The following is a 24809-nucleotide window of genomic DNA, read 5'->3' as shown; positions in this document are numbered from 1 at the left end:
TGACGTAATTAAGTAATTATTTGTGGCAATATATGCTATAAAATAGGTGCATCTTCATTGTTTTAATGATGCTCTTTTACAGTACAAAAAGTACAGTGCATTATGGTCATATGGACAACATTTTTGCGTGGAACGCATCGATTCAAAGAGAGTCACATATGATTGTGGAGTCATGGCTAACTTCACACAAGATAGCCGAGCAAGTGCTTCGGATACCAATCTTCTCTCCTCACAGTTGGATTATTGTGGAACCATATGCAACATCTATGAAATTGATTTCAGACGATTTACTATTTTCATTCTTGATGTCAAATGGTTTAGAACTACTTACAACGGTCCCAATGCGACAATGAGAAAAGATAGTAGCGGTCTCTTTGCAATAGACTCCACCAAACATTGGACCAATGAAAGTGATACTTTTGTTCTTCCCGAGCACTGTGAGCAGGTGCATACTAATGATTTAATTAGTCAAAGCTTTCGTTTTTAAAGTCCATTGATATATATATAATTGATGACATTTGGCACCCATCTTCAATATAGGTGGTTTTTCATCCGGATCGTTCTGATCCAAGATGGTGGTACGTGATCCAAGTTGCACCACGAAGTAAGCAAATTTTTGAAGATCGAGATGTGGATATGGAGATGCCACTACAAATGCCGGATCCAATTGATGAATCTAGCGAAGAAGATGTAGATCACCATATGTAGACCGTTGTGTACTTGATTGTGGGAGGACTTCATTCCAAGGGGCAACATTCACGCTAATCCTCACTATATAGCGACGTTTTTAATTAAAAACGTCGCTATATAGCGACAGAACAGAGGAAAGCGTCGCTATATAGCGACGCTTACAGTCATTTTTTTGATGTGGCATCAAAAGAAGCTCAAACATGCTTTTTTATAATTGTCAATATGTCCTCCTCATGCTTATGTTGTGATTTTATAAGTGTAGATGGAAGGGACAAGTGGAAGCTCGTCCGATGATGCGCCAACGCCCGGGAGCACGAAGTGGCTTACGGAAAGGTTATACTGTCATTGCACTCATTGCAAGCGAGAAGTACGACATCAACATCGTATTATCATGCACCACTTGCGGATGTATGGGGAGGAACCGAAACCAGTACCCCCCGTTGGTGTTGCACATGTTGATGGCTCATCGGTAAGTCAAAGCTATTTAAGTTTGCAATCTTATTGTATACCAGGAAATAGAAGATCTTATATTTACACGAAATCTTAAAACAGGATGAGGAGGGTGACGAGGGTACACATATACCTTCTCACTTTCAGCAAGACTATAGTCTCTCGGATGATGACGAGGATATGGTCGACATGATGGATTCCATTTTTAGGGGCACTACATCCCACGTACACGTGATGTCAGAGTCTGAGGTCAAAATGTGAGAGTTGCAATCAACACAATTGTACGAGGGTGCTAGGATGTCTAAACTACGTGCTTGTCTCTCAATCTTGAATCTACAAGTACAGTATGGGTGGTCGGATACAAGTGTCTCGGCCTTAATGAGGTTAGCCCTTGCATTAATTTGACTCATTATTTGTATATTGTTTGTTTTGAGAATCATCATTTGGATACTGTCTTTGTCATAGGTTGCTCTAGAAGATGTTGCCTGCACCAAATACCATGCCCGCATCAAGAGATGAAGCGAAAAAGATGCTAACAACGGTGGGTATGGATTATGATACCATCCATGCTTGCTGTAATGATTGTATTCTCTTTCGTCATGAGCATGGAGATTTGGCTAGTTGTCCAAAGTGTGGGGAACAACGATATAGAGATGACTTGCAGGTTGAGCGGATACCGGTAAAGGTCTTGAGACACTTTCCCATCATTGCAAGAATGCAACACATGTTTCGATGCAAATCCATAGCGGAGTTGATGACATGGCATGCATCTCATCGGTCCACTGATGACACATTGAGGATTCTCGCAGATTGTGCAGCTTGGAAGCACATAGATAATCAGTGGCCGGACTTTGTGAGGGAGCCACGCAACTTACATCTTGGGCTAGCCATGGACGGCGTGAATCCTTTCGGGTTACGCTCGACATCTTGGTCGACATGGCCCATAGTCGTGGTGAATTACAATATCCCACCATGGCTAACAATAAAAAAGGGACACCTCATGCTTGCACTACTTGTGCCAGGAAAGTACAAGGCAAAAAACATGGATGTGTACATGGCACCTTTGATAGAGGAGTTACAGATATTATGGAGAGGAGTGCAGGTCTTTGATATTTCCAGAGCTCCTAGACATACCAATGATATTTTGGTCAGGGGTATCTTGATGTGGACCATGCATGACTACCCAGGATATGGAGAGTGCGCAAGTACGTCGTTGTGTCTTTACATGTACAATGAGGGATTATGCTTTTTTTACTATCTTTTGCATGCATGTCTTGTACTAACACATTCATGCACGCGTGCAGGACTTGTTACAAGTGGGTACCATGCTTGTCCTGTTTGTGGACCGGCTCTGAAATCGCTTGCACGCTACTCCAAACATATGAGGAAAAATGTTTATGAAGGTCATGCTCGATACCTTCCGCTCGAACATCTCGCACGTGGAGGTCAGCTTGATCCACCACCATCATATTTGAAGGCAAGTGATTGGATTCAAGCTTGGAGGGCGAATGGAGAGGAACCTCCTCCTGGTATGAATAGGCTATCGATCTTTCACGAGCTTCCTTATTGGGGTCAGTTACAAATCAATCATCTTTTGGATCCCATGCATATCTTCAAGAATGTGGGGGCTACTATTTGGGCACACTTGGTTGGTTCCAAGGACTCGAGAGGAGTGCGAGAAGACTTGCGTGCTATGAATAGGATGTCTCGTTTGTGGCCCCAAGTGCATGCTTCAGGAAAAGTTGTCCTCCTGAAAGCAACGTGGATCCTCTCTATGAGGGAGGAGGTAGCGGTCAAGGCAGACATTGCCTCTTTTCAAACACCGACAGGGTACATGCGTTGCTTGAAAGGAGCATTTTCAAAGGACAATAAGCTTAGTGGCCTCAAGTCCCATGATTGGCACAAGGACTTACAGGTATTCTAAGTAAAATTAGTGTACCGATAATAGTGATGCGTTAGCGTAATTATTATTATGTTATATTGTTGACATGACTTCACTGTTGCTTTGATAGTTCATCCTCCCAATTACGATAAAAGAGTGCTTACAAGAAGATGCTAGAAATGCTATATTCAAGATCTGTGGTATTGTGAGGTATGCTTACTATCAAATCGCATTATGTATTTTCTTCATGGACATGTGAAATAGGTGGATATCTCAAATATCTTACATATGCATGGACATGTGAAATAGGTGGATATCTCAAAAAGAGATCTCTATATCGAGCATCGAGAAGGCTAGGGTGGAATCCATCGAAGCCGTATGCTTGCTTGAGAAGCACTTTCCCTCGAGCATTATGACAACTCAGGTCCACTTGCTTGTGCACATAGTTGATGAGGTGGCTATAGCAGGTACCGTTCATAGTCGATGGATGTTTTTTCTCGAGTGGTTTATGAAAACTTTAAAGGGGTTTGTAAGACAAAGAGCAAGACCGGATGCAAGCATGGCAGAGGGATGGCTTGTGCAAGAGTCATTAGTATATATCACAGAGTTTCTTACATCCACGGATCCTGATATGCCGCAAGCTTGGCACAACAAGGATGATGATCGCATCGTTGGCGAGGTTCCCCAAGGAAAAGGGATTGAAAGAAAAATGAGCGAAGAGCAAATGGAGAAATTCAATAAGTTTTGTATCCTCAATAGCCCTGAGATGCAGAAGTGGATTGAGAGATATGAAGTGGCCAAAGCAGAAAGAATAAATGCAAGGACGAGATTCAGAGTAATGTACAGGCGATCACAACCATATCCACGAGATTTGGCTCTTCTCCCTACTCACATGTCACTTGATTGGCTACAACTGGCTCTACGTAAAGCCGAACGTGATGGAGAGACAATAAGCGAGCGCGAGCGAGAGTTATCATCTGGATGTATGGTGCATGTAAGTTTCTTATCTCTTGACGTAATTAAGTAATTATTTGTGGCAATATATGCTATAAAATAGGTGCATCTTCATTGTTTTAATGATGCTCTTTTACAGTACAAAAAGTACAGTGCATTATGGTCATATGGACGACATTTTTGCGTGGAACGCATCGATTCAAAGAGAGTCACGTATGATTGTGGAGTCATGGCTAACTTCACACAAGATAGCCGAGCAAGTGCTTCGGATACCAATCTTCTCTCCTCACAGTTGGATTATTGTGGAACCATACGCAACATCTATGAAATTGATTTCAGACGATTTACTATTTTCATTCTTGATGTAAAATGGTTTAGAACTACTTACAACGGTCCCAATGCGACAATGAGAAAAGATAGTAGTGGTCTCTTTGCAATAGACTCCACCAAACATTGGACCAATGAAAGTGATACTTTTATTCTTCCCGAGCACTGTGAGCAGGTGCATACTAATGATTTAATTAGTCGAAGCTTTTGTTTTTAAAGTCCATTGATATATATATAATTGACGACATTTGGCACCCATCTTCAATATAGGTGGTTTTTCATCCGGATCGTTCTGATCCAAGATGGTGGTACGTGATCCAAGTTGCACCACGAAGTAAGCAAATTTTTGAAGATCGAGATGTGGATATGGAGATGCCACTACCAATGCCGGATCCAATTGATGAATCTAGCGAAGAAGATGTAGATCACCATATGAGCCAAGAGGAAGATGCGCATAATGACATCGCACGGGAGGAGGATGGAGATCACGATATTGACGAAGAAGACAACAATCATCAAGATCAATCACCACACTTAAGCTTTATTGAAGAAGATGATCAAATACCTTTAGGTGAACGTACGATGCTAGAGTACGATGATGATATAGGAGATCAACTCGGTATAGAGTTGGAGATAGACTTGCTTGGCGCCTTAGACTTGGCTCAAGAATGCTCTTATTTGATTTTTCTCATCTCAAATTTGGACATGAATATATGAGCTTCAAAGGCTTGATGTACATGCTCTCATTTTTTAATTCTCTATGAGTTCAAACATGTATGAAAATTTAAAAAAATTTGTCATTGGAAAAAACTAACTTTTAAGGCCTATATAAAAAAAAAAACCTCTCTGTGAAAACGTCGCTATAGTATTTTGTCTCAGTGTCGCTATATAGCGACTTTTAAAAAGTCGCTATATAGTGACTTTCAGCAATAGTCGCTATATAGCGACGATTTACGAAACTCGCTTTTTATACCGACGATTAGCGCTAAGCGGGCGCTAAACGTCGGTACATAAACGTCGCAATAGGATCCGTGTCTAGTAGTGCCTCCAAATTTATGTCTTGTATTCTCTCTTTCTCTATCCCTCTCTTTCTCTTTCTTTGCAAGTCTCTCTCTCTCTCTCTCTCTCTCTCTCTCTCTCTCTCTCTCTCTCCCTCTCCCTCCCCCTCCTTCCCTCTCTCCTTTAACTAAACCTCTCACAAAAACAAGCAAAATATTGCTACAAAAAACATAGAATACTTCTCTCTCTCAGTCTATCTTCCAAGGTACCCCTCACACAAACAAACATCAAATTTTTTTGAAATACTTAGTTACGATATGCTCTCTTCCTGCTCTGTTTCTCCACAAACAAAGAAAACATTATCAATATCATATCATTCTCTCCCTCCCTCCCAAAACTCTTTAATTAGGATCTGTTTTTCTTCCTTCTTTCTCAAATACTTCTAAAACCTAGCAGTTTGAAACAGAATCTCTGTCTCTCTCCCTCAATCATCCCCTCAACAAAAGAAAACATAGCAGTTCAAAATATAATCTCTGTCTCTCTTTTACCTTCCTCTATCTACCCCTCCTGTACTAGCAAATAAGAAAATGACTATTTTCTATCTCTCTCCCTCACTCATCCCCTCAAACAGATTAAAAAACATAGCAGTTTCAAATATAATCTCTCTCTCTCTCTCTCTCTCTCTCTCTCTTTCCCTTCCTATATCTATCCCGCCTATACTAATGAAGAAAAAAATGACTATTTTATGTCGCTCTCTCCCTCACTCATCCCCTCAAATAGAAAACAACATAGCAATTCAAAATAATCTCTCTCTCTCTCTCTCTCTCTCTCTCTCTCTCTCTCTCTCTTTCCCTTCCTCTATCTATCCCTCCTATACCAGTGAAGAAAAAAATGACGAAAATCATCTTGTAGTTTTATATATCATCTACCTCAATCTCTCCCTCTTCCCTGTCTCTTGTAACAAACATATAGACAAAGTGTGATACAAAAACGTATCTACTTAATACAAACAAAACTTCCAAGATGAAATCACTTCATTACCTGGAAAGTATTCCGGAGTTGACTCTGTATACTCCAAAAGGGTAAAGATCCGAAAATGATAGAACACCCACTTTTCTCACTCCTTCCAAGCAGATTTAGGTCGCAACTTCAGGAGATGACTCTCTATACTCCAAAAAGGTGAGGAAAGAACCAAAAATGAGAGAACACCCGTTTTTCTCACTCCTTCCAAGCAGATTTAGGTCGCAACTTTGGTTTCTAAGAGAGCGTGAAATAAGTAAAGAATGAATGGAAGAGAAGAGGGATGAACAGAGCTTTAACAGAAGTTCCTCTGAGAGATTTTCGAATGTGGAAGAAAAATGTGAGAAAAGAGGAGAGAGAATGACTAAGCAAGAGTGGAAAGAAGATATTTTGATACCAGCTGCTAGAAAGTGGCAGGAATGAATGTTTGAAACATTTTGGAAGAGAGAGAATAGGGGGAGAGCTAGTTAGGAAGTCAAAGTTTGGGCCAAATGGTTGAACCAAATGGAAAACGTGAGCATAGTTTTAGCTAGGGGATAGTTTGTCCTGGGAGGAAAACAAGGAGGCCTGACATGGTTAGGGCAGGCTTGTCAAATATAATTTTTTATTGTGAGCTACCAATGACGTTTTTTGGGGTATTTTGGAAAAAATTTGAAATTTCCCCTAGATTTGGGGAGCCTCTGTTACAGAGAAGTCCACATGGCATAATCTCCTTCATGGATACCATATTTCCTTATCCAAGCCTCTAATATTTTAGTAATTCTCCAAAGGGCCCCTTTTTGAGTCCAAAATTTCTGTAATGGTGTGCTCATTATGCTATAGCCAAATTCGTCTTGCGTAATGACCACAACTACATAAGCGGGTTGGTGCATCCCACTTTGACAATGTGGGCCCTTCAAGAAATGCTCACAACCCCTCTATATATTAAAAACAAAGTCAAAATCAACCAACAATGGGCCGAGCACATCCAACAGCTTTAGTGCACGGAAGAGCAATCCCAACAAATACCTAAACATAGGAGTGAACACACTTCCCAACCTGAACATGCAACAGACACCTTAGTGCATGGTATCTACACAAGCCAGCAAGTTATTGACTTCAAAAATAAACCCATAATCATAGCACCTTCAGAAGGGTTTTCTCCACTTAGCCTTTTCAAAGACGAGTGTGAAGAGTTGGCATTCCCAACACTATTTTTCAGACAAGCCCATGTCTCTCACGTTGCAGCTCAAACAAGTTATTAGGACATAGTGAAGTGGGAACTTCACAATTAGAATGATATTTGCATACTCAATTGAAAACCTATTCTTCAAAACAATGAAGGTACTGGTGCTCCAAGTACTGTCCTCTACCTGGGTATACAAATGCGTAATTGGCCAAATGCAAGGGCAAAAAATCGAGGCAAAGACAGTAGTGCTGGACATAAACATTGAGCAATTGCTGCAATCGAAAATAGGCTACCATGATTTCATATGCTTAAGAACTTTGGCTGATTACAAACAATGCGTAAAACACAATCTCTTTGCAATGGTCAGGCAATTGGGGCCTCCTACATTCTTCATCACGCTCTTTGGGAGACTGAAAAAAGGTGGGAGCCACTGGTGCAATGCTTAAAAGAACTCAACGAGCACACAGCCTCACACAATGAAACTGGAGTGAGCGACAACATCCAACTTATGATTAGATCAAACCCAATTACAAAGGCACAGTACTATGTGCACAAGTTCAGAGCTCTTAAAATGTTGATACATCAAGGCAACACTATTTTGGGTCCAGTAGCAGATTTCATCTTTGTAACGAAATTCCAAAACAGAGGCAGCCATCATGATCATGGCTTGCTTTGGATAGATGGAGGGCCCATTTGCAACAACACAGATGACAAAGCCATAGAAGGGTTCATCGACAAATACATCACTACCCATGTTCCACCTAGTGAGATTGTGGAGCGATGAGAACATCGGGAGCAACCATTGTGGGGCTTATGCTCCACCTACTCAATTTGAAATACTCCTCAAAACAAACCATTTTGTAAACCATGAATATGAGACTACTTATAGCAAATGTGTAATCCAAGTCATGATGGAACAATGTTAAAGATGTGAAAGATCAACTCTGTAATAATATGATAATAATGTGTTGGGAATAGCCAAGAGGCCATACAAGGCTGATGTATTACCAAAAAGCCAAAAAATATGACTTTACATGGGTCACATATGTAGTGCAAATAATTGTACAATTGTCCTGAATCGAAAAGCCACTCTTTTAAGTATATCATTGATGTGATGAACCACCCACTATCAAATGTATTGAGAGGGTATGTCAGATGTATAGATGTGAGCATTTATGATATATCCAAGGGGATTGACACCAAGAGGAGCTAATCGAGTGTTTCAAGAAATGGCCCACTAGATTGATGGAGCTAGATATCCTCTAAGGCTATGCTAGATTGATGGAGCTACATATCCTCTAAGGCTATGCTAGTCTACAACTAGACTACATGTTGGTATGAGAAATGCAACAAGAGTCTTTATCTCCATTCATTTTATGTGTTAGTTTGAAGAGCCTATAATGGATGAAGATGTGGTTTTGATGAAGAGGTTTGAATTATTCTAAATTGTGTGTAATTGAAAAATTACATCTCTCTCTCTCTCTCTCTCTCTCTCTCTCTCTCTCTCTCTCTCAGAATAGGGGGTTTCCATCAAAGGGGAAATCATCTATTCCCATCACTGACCCAGGGGTATAGTACACGTATGCATGTTCCCTCTATGATGACTAGAAGCAAACACTCCCAGATATGCCCTCTATGCTCAAGTCCACCACCTATCATTTGTTCACCATAGAATGTACGGGCTGCACTTCGTCGATTACAAAATTGGAGAGCATAGGATCATGAGGGCCTACAAAATGAGCACTTTGCACATGCGAAGGAGGTCTTAGCTCCGGTGCTAGCATAGATGTTCAAACAAGCTGTATGCACAGCTTCCCACGTGCTTGGAGCACCACCACTATTGTGCCAATACACAAAGCCGGGGACCCTATGGAGATTGGGAATTATTGAGCCCTCGTGATTGGCCATACTCTAGACAAAATTTATGTGTTGATATTAGAGAGGCAGTCCAATAGTCATATAGAGGCACGGGGGTAGTGAGCACTAGGACAGGTAGGACTTTAGAGGTAGCACTCTACTCTTTTTTCCAGTTATTATCTATTATATACTTGAATTTTCTCAAGCTATTGAGCTTTGTAGATAAGTTTAGCACTCAGCAAGGGCCCTAGCATGCTGTTTTCCCAAGCCCTTTGAGGCTTGTATGAGTTTTTCCTTCTTGGTATACTTTTGTACTTTGTCCCATTGGCCTGCGAGGCCTTTTGCGGACATTAACATACCTTTCTGACTCTCTCCCTCCCTCTCTCCCTCCCTCCCTCCCTCCGTCTCTCTCTCTCTCTCTCTCTCTCTCTTTCTCAATCATTGTGCTAAATCCAATCTCATTGATAGAGAACCATGCATGCAAAGTATCTTGAATCTATGAAGAGGTGATGGCATTATTTCCCCACAAAAAGCAAGTACCCTTCTTCTTCCTTTCTAATCTTATTTTTTTGTCCCTCTAGGGGTCTCTAAAAGTCCCTTTCAGGGACTTCCAGTCCCCCTAGGGATCAGGCAAGGGAGATTAAGAGGCTGCTATGCATGCATAGGATGTAGAGCTTAGAGCAAATTTTCAACATCCCACTATGTAGCTAAGGCATCAACAAAGCTATAAGTATTGGGTACATGTGGGGGCTATCCTTTACAAGTTTTTGACTTGGGTGCAATATACATTCTATACCTTTGGCTATCCTTATTTTTCTTCATTACTCAATATCTTTTTCTTCTTTTGAGTTGTTCTTGCACACATATCCTTTGTCAAAGTTATTCCACTACGTAGGGTTTGGCTATAAAAAAGTAATCTAGCTTCTAGATTTAGAGTATATTTATTAATAGATAAATGTGCCATCATACCTCCCACTTCTTCCCACATTGTATCACTTTCAAAATATAAATTGTACCCAAAATATTGCATCGATGACCAAATAAAATATCCCACTAAGAGAGCTAAGATTATTATTTAGCCTCTCTACTCTATCAAGTAGATGGAGGAGAGCTAGATGCTATTGAAGAATGCCATTTGGACACCTTCTAGATATTGTACTACCATTTCTCCAATGAGGGTACCACTTAGGAATTGGTCAAATCCAACCCCCTAAGCAAATTTCAATCCACCAATTGGAATCATGCAAAGCATGTGAAGAGAGTGGGAAACAAGGAAGGAGTCTCACTAGTTGCGGCTTTCTCACATACACAATGGGGGAATACACACAAAGGTGGAGGCTAAAAATAATTTTCCTCTTTTTAGTTGTGAAAGCCAAAAGAACTCTAAGTACAAAGGAATAGATGAAATCTATATGTGGGTCTCAAACAAAACTCAGATAACTAAAGTGGCATACTAATTGAGCCACTAACTAGAGTACATAAAGATAGCTGCCATCTAGCTATTATTCATGGGCAGTGTACCAACCGCATCTACAACTTCTTCTGTCATCTAGCTATTATTCATGGGCGGTGTACCAACCGCATCTACAACTAAGAAGTTGGTGACATAAATGCACAATGGTCACCCTGGCATATCACGAGTGGGAGCTCGATATCTCAACACTCCCCCTCAAGCTCAATCCCAAGGCCTGCACACCAAGGATGTCTCTGAACTTGCGCAGCTTCTCTATGCCCAATGCCTTCGTGAATATGTCAGCTACCTAATCCTGTGTGTGGACATAAACTAGATCAATAAAAGCTACTAGAACCTTCTCCTGCACATAGTGATAATGCATCTCAATGTGCTTTGTTCTAGCATGATAGAATGGGTTATTTGCCAAGTGTATACTGCTCATGTTGACACAATAAATGACAACTGGCCCATCTGTAGACTGATGCATATCATAAAGTAGCTTATCCAACCAAGCTACCTCACATGCTAGCATGATAGACTGGGTTATTTGCCAAGTGTATACTGCTCATGTTGTCACAATAAATGACAACTGGCCCATCTGTAGATTGATGCATATCATAAAGTAGCTTATCCAACCAAGCTACCTCACATGTAGCCATTACTGCACCCCTGTACTCAGCCTCTGTGCTCGACAAGGCAACTGTAGGTTGCTTCTTGCTGCTCCAAGTGACTGCACACTCCCAAAAGAGAACACATATCCACTGGTAGATCGTCTATTAGAAATACTACCAGCCCAATCAGCATCAATGTATCAATGCAACTGTATTTGAACCCCAGTCTCATAAAATAGTCCATACTGCAATGTGGACTTCACATACCTTAGTATGCGTCTAGCCGTATCCAAATGCAGTTTCCTTGGAGCCTGCATAAATTGACTTACCAAACCAACAGCATAACTCAAATCTGGCTTGGTAATAGTCATATAAATCAGACTTCCTACTATGCGTTTGTACATAGTAGGGTCTTCCAGAAGCTCACCTGCATCTGCACTTAGCTTCACATTCTGCTCCAAAGGAATTGAAATAGGCTTACAGCCTGTCATCCCATATTTGGACAGCATGTCCAATCCATACTACCTCTGCAAGAGCCATATCCCACTTGTGGATCTAATCACCTCAATGCCCGAGAAGTAACGCAGCTCTCCCAAATCCTTCATCTCAAACTTCTGCTTCAATAGCATTTTCACATGAAGGATATCTTCATCACTATCACCAGTGATGATCAAATCATCAACATAAATGACAAGCAGCATAATACCTTTCTCTGTTTTTCTCACATAAAGTGAGAAAACTGCCTTGGAAATCTAAAAACCAATAGTGACAAGATACTGTCCTATCTTGTCAAACCATGCTCTGGGTGCTTAATTCAAGCCATACAAGGATTTCTTCAACCTGCAAACAAACTCAGGATGAACAGCATGAACATAATCTGGTGGCTGCTCCATATAGACCTCTTCTTGCAAATCACCATGCAAGAAAGCATTCTTTACATCCATCTGATGTAAAGACCATCCCTTTGATGTAGCCATAGCAATGACTGCTCTTATGGTTGCCATCCTTGCAATCGAGTTGAATGTTTCTTCATAATCAATGCCATATGTCTGTGCATACCCCTTGACAACTAATGTTGGCTTGTATGTGTTCACAGAACCATCTGCATTGTGCTTCACCTTATAAACCCACTTGCAGCCAATTGCATTCTTGTCTTTAGGCAAAGGCACCAATTCCCATGCAGCATTTGCTTCCAAGGCATCCATGGCCTCAATATCTGTATCTCCTATCTCATGATCATCCTCCTCTCTCGTATCATGGTCATCATCGCGTCCATGTCCATGATCATCCTCCATACGCTCCATATTAGTAAATGTACTATACAACACTTTGGAATGTGGCATAATAGGTATGCCATGCCACCATCTATTATTATCCACCATTGGTTGATAGACAACCTAATTCAAACACAAATACAATCATGTTATTTTCCTTGCATCAGATATTTAAAAGCGAGTATTTTTATATGTGTGCACAGTACCTGTTCACATTGTTGCGGTAGTACTACTGTGTCCTTCCTACTTTGCCAAAACTTTGTGGAGTCAATAGTTACAAAGCCACTTGCATGGCGTTTGATTGTTGCATTAGGGCCTCTTTCCACTACGTCCTTAAACCACTTTACATCCAAAACATACACAAAGAAGCGTCGAAAGTCAAGCTTAATAATATCTTGGATTATGCCACAATAATCATCCATGGCTCCATTGGCTCCCTCAAAGCTAGGAATGACACCGCAATCTTGTGTGTTTCTCTTATCATCAATCCGTTGTGTTCAAAAATGCTTGCCCTCACACCATATAGCATTGAACATAGTGCACTACACCAAGAAAAAATCAATTAAATAAGCAATCTAAATTATTGAAAGCTCCTAACTTATGCATAACATTCTATATACCGACCTTGCTCATGCATCCCTTAGCATACTCCCATTCTTCCATTGTGATATGCATCCCCTCGTCGTTCTCTGCTTTCTCCATTTCATCAAGTAGCCAATCCACATGAATATCCTTTGGAAGTGCTCTTAGATACTGAGGGTATGGCACACGAGATCCGTGGTGTGTATGAAAGAGGGTCCTTTCTTCTTGTCTTCTTGCGTTTGCATCCTCGTATCTTGTCACCCATCTTTTCATCACATCATTATTAAGCACGCAATAGAGGTTGATACTATTATGCAACTCCGTGTCTATTACTTTGTTGCGTCCTTTTCCTTGAGGCACAATAGAGGTCATCCTTAGGTCTTCATCATCTCTCCATAGTCGTGGGAGAGAGCTATCCACATCAACAAGAAACTCAGAAATATATACAAGTGACTCTTGTACCAACCAACCCTCGGCGATGCTACCTTCGGGTCTTGCATTTTGTCTCACAAAGCCCTTCAAGGTCTTCATGAAGCGCTCGAGGAAGAACAACCATCGTGCATATATAGTACCGCATATAGCAATCTCATCCACCAAATGCACTATAAGATGTAGTTGGCTTGTGAGAATAGAACGTGGAAATGTCTCCTCCACTAAACAAACCACCTCCACTGACATAACTCGAGCATTCTCAAGCGTGGTGGGATCTATTTCCTTTGAGCTCACATACCTAGAAATGAAAAAGTACAACATATTAGCAATATGAACACCTTGCATGGAGCATTGATACGCATCATATTTTGTATCATGTAAAGTACCTCACAAGCTTGCCCATCTTGTAAATACAATCTTTCACGTCCTTCGATGCACTACGTGAAATGCTAGTAGGTAGTATGAACTGAACCCATGAGGAGGGGTTGATTAGTTGCTTATAATTATTCACTCACAAATTTGAAAGGAAAAAGATATTATGCACATAAAATACTTACTTGGAGCACCCATCTTGTAAATACAATCTTTCACGTCCTTCGATGCACTACGTGAAATGCTAGTAGGTAGTATGAACTGAACCCATGAAGAGGGGTTGATTAGTTGCTTATAATTATTCACTCACAAATTTGAAAGGAAAAAGATATTATGCACATAAAATACTTACTTGGAGCATCTTGTGCCAATCATGAGATTTCAAGCCATATAATTGCTCTACACCTCTTTTCTTGCTCTTTGTAAAGGCTCCCTTCAAACACCTCATGCATCCAGTGGGAGTACGAATTGTAGTAATAGCGCGCTTCACCGCTGCCATCTCCAGCTTTGATAACCTCCAGGGTGCACGAGGTAAAAAAACACGCCCATTTGGTCTCTCTTGTGGCCAAGCTTCACGCATCCTCCCTGTGGTACGTAGATCCTCCCTTATGCCTACGGAATCTCGTGTCCCATTCAAATGCTCCCAAATGGTAGATGCCACATTCTTGAAGATATGCATGGGATCAAGTAGGTGATTGATTTTGAGGTGGGACCAATATGGTAAATGATAAAAGATGGAGTATCTAAACAAAATAAAGTGTTAGCGGGCAATCTTTATTTCTAGCCAATATAGCACACAATAGTTACAAACCCTTACTGGCTCGTGCCAAGTGGTGGAGTCATCATGGAACCGTCCCAAATTCTCATCCAATCTCCCGCGGTGATTGATTGTGGGAGGACTTCATTCCAAGGGGCAACATATCTAGGATGATCAGGTGGGAGAAATCGATGGTGATTCTCATAGATGACCTTATTCAATGCGTCTGCTCGTGAGGCAACTAGCGAAGGACCACAAACAGGACATGCATGGTAACCCGATGTAGTGAGACCTGAACAATAGATGCAATTAAGAGTTGAAGGTGGGTTTAGGGTGCCACATCCTTTGCCTATTCATAATTAGAAGTGCAATGCTTACCTGAACACTCGCCATAGCCTGGGAAGTCATGCATCGTCCACATCAAGATTGCTTTGCAGTTGAAGTCTCTGACGAGGGAGGCCTGCTCACATCATGCACCTCGATACCTCTCCAAAGTATCTCTAGCTCGTCAATCAAAGGCTCCCAATAAACATCAGGGTTTTTGGCTTTATGTTTCCCTAGAATTAGAAGGGACAGCATAACATGTCCTTTCTTAATAGCCATAGAGGGTGGAAGATTATAATTCACCAATATCATTGGCCATACACTGTAAGAGGTGCTTTTGAGACCAAATAGGTTCACACCGTCCATACCCAATCCAAGTCTCAAGCTCCTAGGTTCTTCCTTGAAGCTTGGCCATGTGTCTTCAATATGCTTCCACGCAGGAGAGTCCGCGGGAGTTCTCCACTTGCCATCGGTGGATCGATGGGAGGAATGCCATGACATGAGCTCTGCAATAGATTTGCACTTGAACATATGTTGGATGCGAGGGATTATGGGAAAATGTCGTAGAACCTTACCAGGCACGTCCAAGGTTTTGAGATCTGCTCTATATCTTGCCTCTCCACAAGTAGGACACTCTCTTGCATCCTTATGTAGTCCACGAAACAAAACGCAATCATTGACACATGCATGGATGCGCTTGTAATCTAATCCTCCAAGAGAGGTCACATGTTGCCTTGCCATATCTCTTGAGGTCGGTAATTTATTCTCCCTTGGAAGCATTTTACACAATAGCCTGCACGTGAAGACCATAAATGAGGAAAAGCATTCGAGTAATTGACCCACTAGCATAATTCACCATGTTTGCAAAATAGACTTTAAAGCTTACTTGAGTAATGCATTCAAACTTGCATTGCTCTTGGTTTGCAAGTTTAGTAACTCAAGGGAGGCACGTAGAACAGAGAATGCGCACCCCTCAAACAGTGGAGTCGATGCTGCAGTAAAAAGATAATCCTGCAACTCCATGCTATCATCCCTCCCTTGATGGACATATAAATCCCGCACCATATCATCAAACACCTCCTCCTCCATGGCTTCATGAGGTAATGGAGGAGGGCTACTATCACCATCACTCCATGCATCCGTAACGTTCCCTCTTGAAGATCCCACCTCATATCGCCGATGATTCGCCTCCTCGCGGTGAGCATAGGGCAACATATGCGGGTGTGGCACTGCATATCATGTATCAAATTAAAACGGGATCATAACTCAAACATATGAACACCCATAGGTATCTCAATCAACCTTAACATACAAACCCTTACCATGTTTATGGTCGCATCCCATTCTCCATACTTTGAGATGTGATTGAGTGTAATCCTGTGTGCATGATACATGTTTCCTCGACATCGATCACACATACATTTGATTTTTTGCTCCAACCACATTTTGCAATGGTAGATACGGAGGTATTCATCCTCACTGGAGCTACTTGTTGAAGATGAAGACATCCTACATACAAACAACCCAAAAAAATTTGCTTTTCTTTAAATATTTAATTTTAAACTCTGTGGCACGTCTAAAACCGCATCTGTCTGTTCTGTGGTGTGCGTCTACATGCACACCTAAAACCGCATCTGTTTGTTTTGTGGTCCGCGTCTAAAACTGCGTCTGCTCTGTGTATTTAGATGCGTGTATAGATGCACTATTAGACGCGCCTATAGACGCGACTTCTAAATCTACTTTTAGCGCGCTCGCTTTGCTGCTCTTCACATTACTTATACTTTGTGCAGCTTGCTTGCTTCGCTATTAGCAGATCCACAGTTTCGACGCTTAAGAGGAAGGCACCCACACTTACTTCCAAGGTTACACTTAAGAGGAAGGCACCCACACTTACTTCCAAGCTTAAAGGAGAAGAGGGCGAACAAGGAAGAGAAGCAACTTTGAAAATGGAGAAGAACCTTCCATACCTCTATCCAGGGTAAGTCTTTTTGCAGTTGATCTTTTTTGGAAGTTTGCTCTCTTTGGATTTGTACTTTCTTGTATCCAAGAAAGGCATGATTTGGGTATTTGTGTTACGTTTTTGTGTCGGACGCATGTCCTTTTCTACTTTTTAAAAAAGTCCGTTTATCAAAGCGCGTCTATAGGCGCATCTCCGAGTGCGTCTAAAACCACGTCTACAAGCACGTCTAGACGCGCGTCTAGCCTGTTTGCAGACACAGATAGCCGCGTCTATAGACGCACTGTTATATGTAAAAATAGACGCGTTAGTCAGACGCGTCTATAGACGTGCTCCAACAGTAATCCTATCTTCCCTTTCCCTTTCTTCTCAGCTCATCAATAATCGTCTTTTTTTCTTTTTTCCAGTTCATCATGTGGCCAGGAAGCGCTTCGGGCTCACCTGATCTTCGGGAGTCTATTTTTAGGGACTTATATAACCTTTTAGGGCACCCTCCTAGTCGTGCGGAGTTATACGGGTATATGACGGGTACTCTAAACACCCCCCAGGAGTCGGCACTACAGACTCCAAACCACCCCACACCAGCTGAGATCACCCCAGCGGAGTCAGCACAGTCCGGCCGGCTACACAGCGCGGGCCCACCATCTCCCATGCCGTCTTATGCCCCTTCCCCCATGCCCTCTTATGCCCCTTCCGCCATGCTGTCTTATGCCCCTTCCCCCATGCCGTCAGGAGGTCCTTTTGTCTCGCAGAGCCGTCGGCGTACTCCTGTGCAATTGAGACTCGGTTCTCTAGCTACGAGTGGTCCACGCAGTCCCATGCAGTCTCTAGCTACGAGTGGCCAACGTACTAGCTCGACACAACACGGTAGTAGGCGTAGTAGTAGGGAGAGCGGTGGGGGATGCATGGCACAGTGCTTTGGGAGGGGTGGCGGTGGGGACGATGATGAATCATATGATTTAAACATGCCTGCAGGTGATGGTACGATATTCTATGACATCACTCAAACAGGAGGCATCTTGATGGATGCACGGGGGAAGGACATCATGGCCTTCATATGCTCTATAATTGCTAACAATTATAGAGATTGCTTTATTCACTACGAAGACCAGCCAAAGAGGTTGGCTGATGAGACCCTCGCTGCTATTCGCTCTAGGTATCCTAACCCCGCCAATCGCCAGTTCACAGATAAATGGGCCAAGTCAAAGATTATTATGATACTTGGCAATAAAAGATCTTTGCTTAAGAGGCAAGCACTAGCAGAGCTTGCCAGGCTCGAGGGAGGTCAACCACCAAGGGGCCCGCCCCACACCGCTCATAAGCATGAGTGGAAGAAAGCAATGAAGTCAGCGAGGGAGGACCCCAGTCTGCAGCATGTGGAGGCACGAAGGATCTAGATGGAGCAATATGGAAGCATGCATTCTGGAGCAGGGGGTGTTGATTCATGGTATCGATCTCAAATTATATTGCTTATCTAGTTTATTAGGAGGTTGTTTCTTTGTACTAATCCCTCCGCAAATTGTGTCATCTTGCAGCTTGATATCGTGGGCAGATACCCTACTCTTGTCGAGACGGCCTACCACTGCCACCATCGCAGAGGAGATACATGGAGGCACTTCTATCATGATGAGTTGATTACTGAGGAGCAGTGTATCCAGGCTACTGGAGCGGCCCCCGAGGTATTTGAAAGTAATTAAATAATGTCAATATTATAAGTAAAGATTCGATTTTTCATACATTGATATATGTTGTTCCTTGTTTATAGGTCCCTGCACAAGACAACGAGGAAGAAGACGAGGAAGGAGGCGCAGAAGGGAGCGCAGAAGGGAGCGTGGAAGGGAGCGAGGATTAGTCGTAGAAGTAGTGCTAGCTACTCTTTTTTGTACTTAAAGCCACTGGCTTGGCTTCGTGCCTCTTGTATATACACTCTTATTTTTTGTACTTGAAGCCACATGACGTGGCTTAGCTTCGTGCTATATGTACATACAAGCACTTTTTGAGCTTTCAATTTTATTGCGTTTTGGAGTTGTAATGTTTTATTTGGAATTGTAATTAAAATGCGGTTGGCTGTAAGAATTGAATTACACAATGTGGAAATGGGATTCTTGTAACTATATAGCATACACAACATACACAGCATTCTGTAAATAAAAAAAAAAAACGTGTCTATCAGTGCGTCTATAAACGTGTCTATATACGCGTCTGTCTGTTCGAGAAGCATCTATTTGCGCGTCTATAAACACGTTTAAAAATGCGTCTATGCACGCGTTTAACGATGCGTCTATCTGTTTTTAAAATTTTTAAGCAGAGCGTCTATTTACGTGTCTAAATGCGTGTCTATACGTGCCTGTGTCTACTATATAGATGTGTTATTAGACACGGGTCTCTAGACATGGAAATAGATGCGCAAATAGACGCGATCGTAAATTTTTTATTTAGTTCAGTAAACGCGTCTGTGTGTGCGTCTGTGGGTGCTCTGTCTTGTTGTGATTCGAGATCTCTGGCACCCAGGGGGTGCCATAGCCCACCCCCAAAACATCTTCAAACGTGGGCTAAAATCTCAAAAATATCGCCCTTAAATTTACAAAGCAATTCGGTGAGCTCTTCCATGGGGACGTGCTTAGGGGCTTGAAATATTCAAACAAATAGCTATATTCCTGCTCTAAGGGGGCATAATTGGAGGACTTGCTTTCATCAATATTTCCCTCCCCTTGCCTTTAATAGCTCATTTCCCCTACCCATTTCACTGTTCTAGTCTCCCATTAGGTTTGAGATTAAAGACCAAAAAGGGCCAATCAATTAGAAACTTAGGAAAATAGATATTCATATATCCAAGTGATTATAAGTGATAGAGAGAGAGATTGGCTACCCAAGAAAATTCATTGGTCAACCAATAGTTGCAGTTGTAGCTTCCTCCCATGTTAACCCAATTACCTTGGTATAAGTAAACCTGGACACACCTTGGTATAAGTAATCTGCCATTTGCAATTCTCACCCCATCGATGCAATTATCGGTTTGGCATCTGCGAATTAACTTAACAATGACTGACCATGTCACTTACTTGGGCCACAAGTAAATTAGCAAATTGACTAGGGATCATCAAAAGACACAAAAGACGCTCTCAATGATAGCTAGTGCTCATCCAAGCTTAGAAGCTCAACTTGCACTGTGAATTAATCTTAGTTCTGGTGGAGGTATGCAATGAGAGAAGGTGAAGCGCTCCCTTGCTACGCTTAACACCTAATTACACATAATTGAAGGCGAAGAGATGGCTGCACACGCAAATTATGCTTGTCTGCGTGAGCTATGTTACATTAATCTATGTCGGTAATTACGATCAACTAGATTCTAACACAAACAAGCTGAGTGCTTCGTTGCAATTATAAACTTTGTCAGCCATTTGCAGTAACTGGGTATGCTTGATCCAGCAGGTTAGTTTATATCCACTCCTCGCATAACCTGACATTCAAACGTTTCATGTATCAAAATACTAGGGGAATCTGAGCATGAAGGAGTCAGAAGCGGGACAGTACGTCAAGGTGAGATCGTTTAAAAGATGCTGAAAAAACACAGCAGAGAAGGCAATTTCCTCCATTCATATATTTATTGGTAGGCCTACTGGTGGCGACAATAATACTGTATTAATCGAAAGGTTCAATCGAGCGCAGTGGAAATCCTTGAGTATTGGGAAAACTTACAATTATAAGTTCGTCAAGTCCACAAGCCGTGCCTACACATGAGCCGGCAAAAGGAAAGACAAACATTAGTTCGAAACATGCAGATTTAGAGAAACATTAAACTCAAAAACATTTTAGAGAAACATTAAACTCAGAAACAAGCTTCAGGAACTACGATGCTGCGAATGAGAAAGCTATCTACGTGATCTTTGCGGCGATGGTCATGGCATGCAGCGGCAGGACGTAAGGAAAGTAAAAGGTATCGATGCTCGATGTTGTATGCAAAAGAGAACAACAACTTATAGAAGCTACGAGTCATTTCTATAAGGCCTGGGTGATAACGGCATACCTATTACTGTGTATGCAGCTTGATGACTGTCGACGTTAGCTTGATTTGTCCAGAGTGATAGAGGGCTGTTGCGTACCTGAAATAAGAGAGCGAGCAGAACTCCCGATCTGAGCACCATCGACCAAGCTGGTCCGTGACGGTTGTTTTTCATCGGGGAGGGCTCTCGAACTGATGAACATGTAGGGAAGTGATGATAAGGAGGTAAGGAGGAGTGTGATGCGAATGAGAGAGGGCATTGTTTCAGAAGGAAGTTGCAGCACTGCCCCAGCGCAAAGGGTGAAGATAGAGTGGGTGAGGTTGAGGCGGAGTTCGGAGGGCGAGGGAAGGGCCATAGAGGCTTGCACAGAGAAAATGAGCGGCGAGTGGGTTTTCTTGTATTTGTGTGTGTTGTGAATTGCGCCCCACCTGCACTCTCAGCCACTCTCACGTGGAGCTTCCAAAACACCCACGCCCACTCTCACGCTAATCCGTCGCTATATAGCGACGGAACAGAGGAAAGCGTCGCTATATAGCGACGCTTACTGTCATTTTTTTGATGTGGCATCAAAAGAATCTCAAACATGCTTTTTTATAATTGTCAATATATTCTCCTCATGCTTACGTTGATTTTATAAGTGTAGATGGAAGGGACGAGTGGAAGCTCGTCCGATGATGCGCCAATGCCCGGGAGCACGAAGTGGCTTACGGAAAGGTTATACTGTCATTGCACTCATTGCAAGTGAGAAGTACGACATCAACGTCATATTATCATGCGCCACTTGTGGATGTATGGGGAGGAACCAGAACCAGTACCCCCCGTTGGTGTTGCACATGTTGATGGCTCATCGGTAAGTCAAAGCTATTTAAGTTTGCAATCTTATTGTATACCAGGAAATAGAAGATCTTATATTTACACAAAATCTTAAAACAGGATGAGGAGGGTGATGAGGGTACACATATACCTTCTCACTTTCAGCAAGACTATAGTCTCTCGGATGATGACGAGGGTATGGTCCACATGATGGATTCCATTTTTAGGGACACTACATCCCACGTACACGTGATGTCAGGGTCTGAGGTCAAAATGTGAGAGTTGCAATCAACACAATTGTACGAGGGTGCTAGGATGTCTAAACTACGTGCTTGTCTCTCAATCTTGAATCTACAAGTACAGTATGGGTGGTCGGATACAAGTGTCTCGGCCTTAATGAGGTTAGCCCTTGCATTGATTTGACTCATTATTTGTATATTGTTTGTTTTGAGAATCATCATTTGGATACTGTCTTTGTCATAGGTTGCTCCAGAAGATGTTGCCTGCACCAAATACCATGCCCGCATCAAGAGATGAAGCGAAAAAGATGCTAACAATAGTGGGTATGGATTATCACTACTACACACGCATCCTATTGCGACGTTTACGTACCGACGATTAGCGCCCGCTTAGCGTTAATCGTCGGTATAAAAATCGGGTGTCGTAAATCGTCGCTATATAGCGACTTTTACTAAGCGTCGCTATATAGCGACGTTAGTAAAAGTCGCTATATAGCGACTTTTAAAGGTCGCTATATAGCGACACTGAGACAATATATTATAGCGACGTTTTACAGAGAGGTTTTTTTTTTTTAAAAGCCTTAAAAATTATTTTCTTTCAATGACAAAATTTTTTAAATTTTCATACATGTTTGAGCTCATAGAGAATTAAAAAATGAGAGCATGTACATCAAGCCTTTGAAGCTCATATATTCATGTCCAAGTTTGAGATGAGAAAAATCAAATTAAATAAGAGCATTTACATCAACTGTTTCATCTTGAGCCAAGTCTAAGGCGCCAAGCAAGTCTATCTCCAACTCTATACCGAGTTGATCTCCTATATCATCATCGTACTCTAGCATCGTACGTTCACCTAAAAGTATTTGATCATCTTCTTCAATTAAGCTTAAGTGTGGTGATTGATCTTGACGATTGTTGTCTTCCTCGTCAATATCGTGATCTCCATCCTCCTCCCGTGCGATGTCATTATGCGCATCTTCCTCTTGCCTTATATGGTGATCTACATCTTCTTCGCTAGATTCATCAATTGGATCCGGCATTGGTAGTGGCATCTCCATATCCACATCTCGATCTTCAAAAATCTGCTTACTTCGTGGTGCAACTTGGATCACGTACCACCATCTTGGATCAGAATGATCCGGATGAAAAACCACCTATATTGAAGATGAAAAATCACGTGCCAAATGTCGTCAATTATATATATATCAATGGACTTAAAAAACAAAAGCTTCGACTAATTAAATAATTAGTATGCACCTGCTCACAGCGCTCGGGAAGAACAAAAGTATCACTTTCATCGGTCCAATGTTTGGTGGAGTCTATTGCAAAGAGACCGCTACCATCTTTTCTCACAGTCACATGGGGACCGTTGTAAGTAGTTCTAAACCATTTTACATCAAGAATGAAAATAGTAAATCGTCTGAAATTAATTTCATAGATGTCGCGTATGGTTCCACAATAATCCAACTGTGAGGAGAGAAGATTGGTATCCGAAGCACTTGCTCGGCTATCTTGTGTGAAGTTAGCCATGACTCCACAATCATATGTGACTCTCTTTGAATCGATGCGTTCTACGCAAAAATGTCGTCCATATGACCATAATGCACTGTACTTTTTGTACTGTAAAAGAGCATCATTAAAACAATGAAGATGCACCTATTTTATAGCATATATTGCCACAAATAATTACTTAATTACGTCAAGAGATAAGAAACTTACATGCACCATACATCCAGATGATAACTCCCGCTCGCGCTCGTTTATTGTCTCTCCATCACGTTCGGCTTTACGTATAGCTAGTTGTAGCCAATCAAGTGACATGTGAGTAGGGAGAAGAGCCAGATCTCGTGGATATGGTTGTGATCGCCTGTACATTACTCTGAATCTCGTCCTTGCATTTATTCTTTCTGCTTTGGCCACTTCATATCTCTCAATCCACTTCTGCATCTCAGGGCTATTGAGGATACAAAACTTATTGAATTTCTCCATTCGCTCTTCGCTCATCTTTCTTTCAATCCCTTTTCCTTGGGGGACCTCGCCAATGATGCGATCATCATCCTTGTTGTGCCAAGCTTGCGGCATATCAGGATCCGTGGATGCAAGAAACTCTGTGATATATACTAATGACTCTTGCACAAGCCATCCCTCTGCCATGCTTGCTTCTGGTCTTGCTCTTTGTCTTACAAACCCCTTTAAAGTTTTCATAAACCGCTCGAGAAAAAACATCCATCGATTATGAACGGTACCTGCTATAGCCACCTCATCAACTATGTGCACAAGCAAGTGGACTTGAGTTGTCATAATGCTTGAGGGAAAGTGCTTCTCAAGCAAGCATATAGCTTCGATGGATTCCACCCTAGCCTTCTCGATGCTCGATATAGAGATCTCTTTTTGAGATATCCACCTATTTCACATGTCCATGCATATGTAAGATATTTGAGATATCCACCTATTTCACATGTCCATGAAGAAAATACATAATGCGAATTGATAGTAAGCATACCTCACAATACCACAGATCTTGAATATAGCATTTCTAACATCTTCTTGTAAGCACCCTTTTATTGTAATTGGAAGGATGAACTATCAAAGCAACAATGAAATCATGTCAACAATATAACATAATAATAATTACGCTAATGCA

General features: G+C 41.8%; 1 protein-coding gene across 1 annotated transcript in view; it reads right to left on the bottom strand.

Annotated features, from left to right (window-relative positions):
- The window catches only part of LOC147887884 (uncharacterized), a 182665-nt gene that overhangs the window by 12057 nt on the left and 145799 nt on the right, over window positions 1-24809 (bottom strand). The window contains exon 2 of the mRNA XM_087393116.1: window positions 20809-20840. Coding sequence (XP_087249242.1) covers window positions 20811-20840 — 30 coding nt within the window. The 3' untranslated portion in view covers window positions 20809-20810. The remainder of the gene's footprint in view (window positions 1-20808; window positions 20841-24809) is intronic.

The sequence above is a fragment of the Dipteris shenzhenensis genome, chromosome 22 (genome assembly GCF_047967505.1).
Source record: "Dipteris shenzhenensis isolate YYH24624 ecotype China chromosome 22, Dip_SZ_1.0, whole genome shotgun sequence".
Classification (NCBI taxonomy): Eukaryota; Viridiplantae; Streptophyta; class Polypodiopsida; order Gleicheniales; family Dipteridaceae; genus Dipteris; species Dipteris shenzhenensis.
The sequence above is the reverse complement of the archived record's forward strand: the minus strand, read 5'-3'. Positions and strand labels throughout refer to the sequence as shown.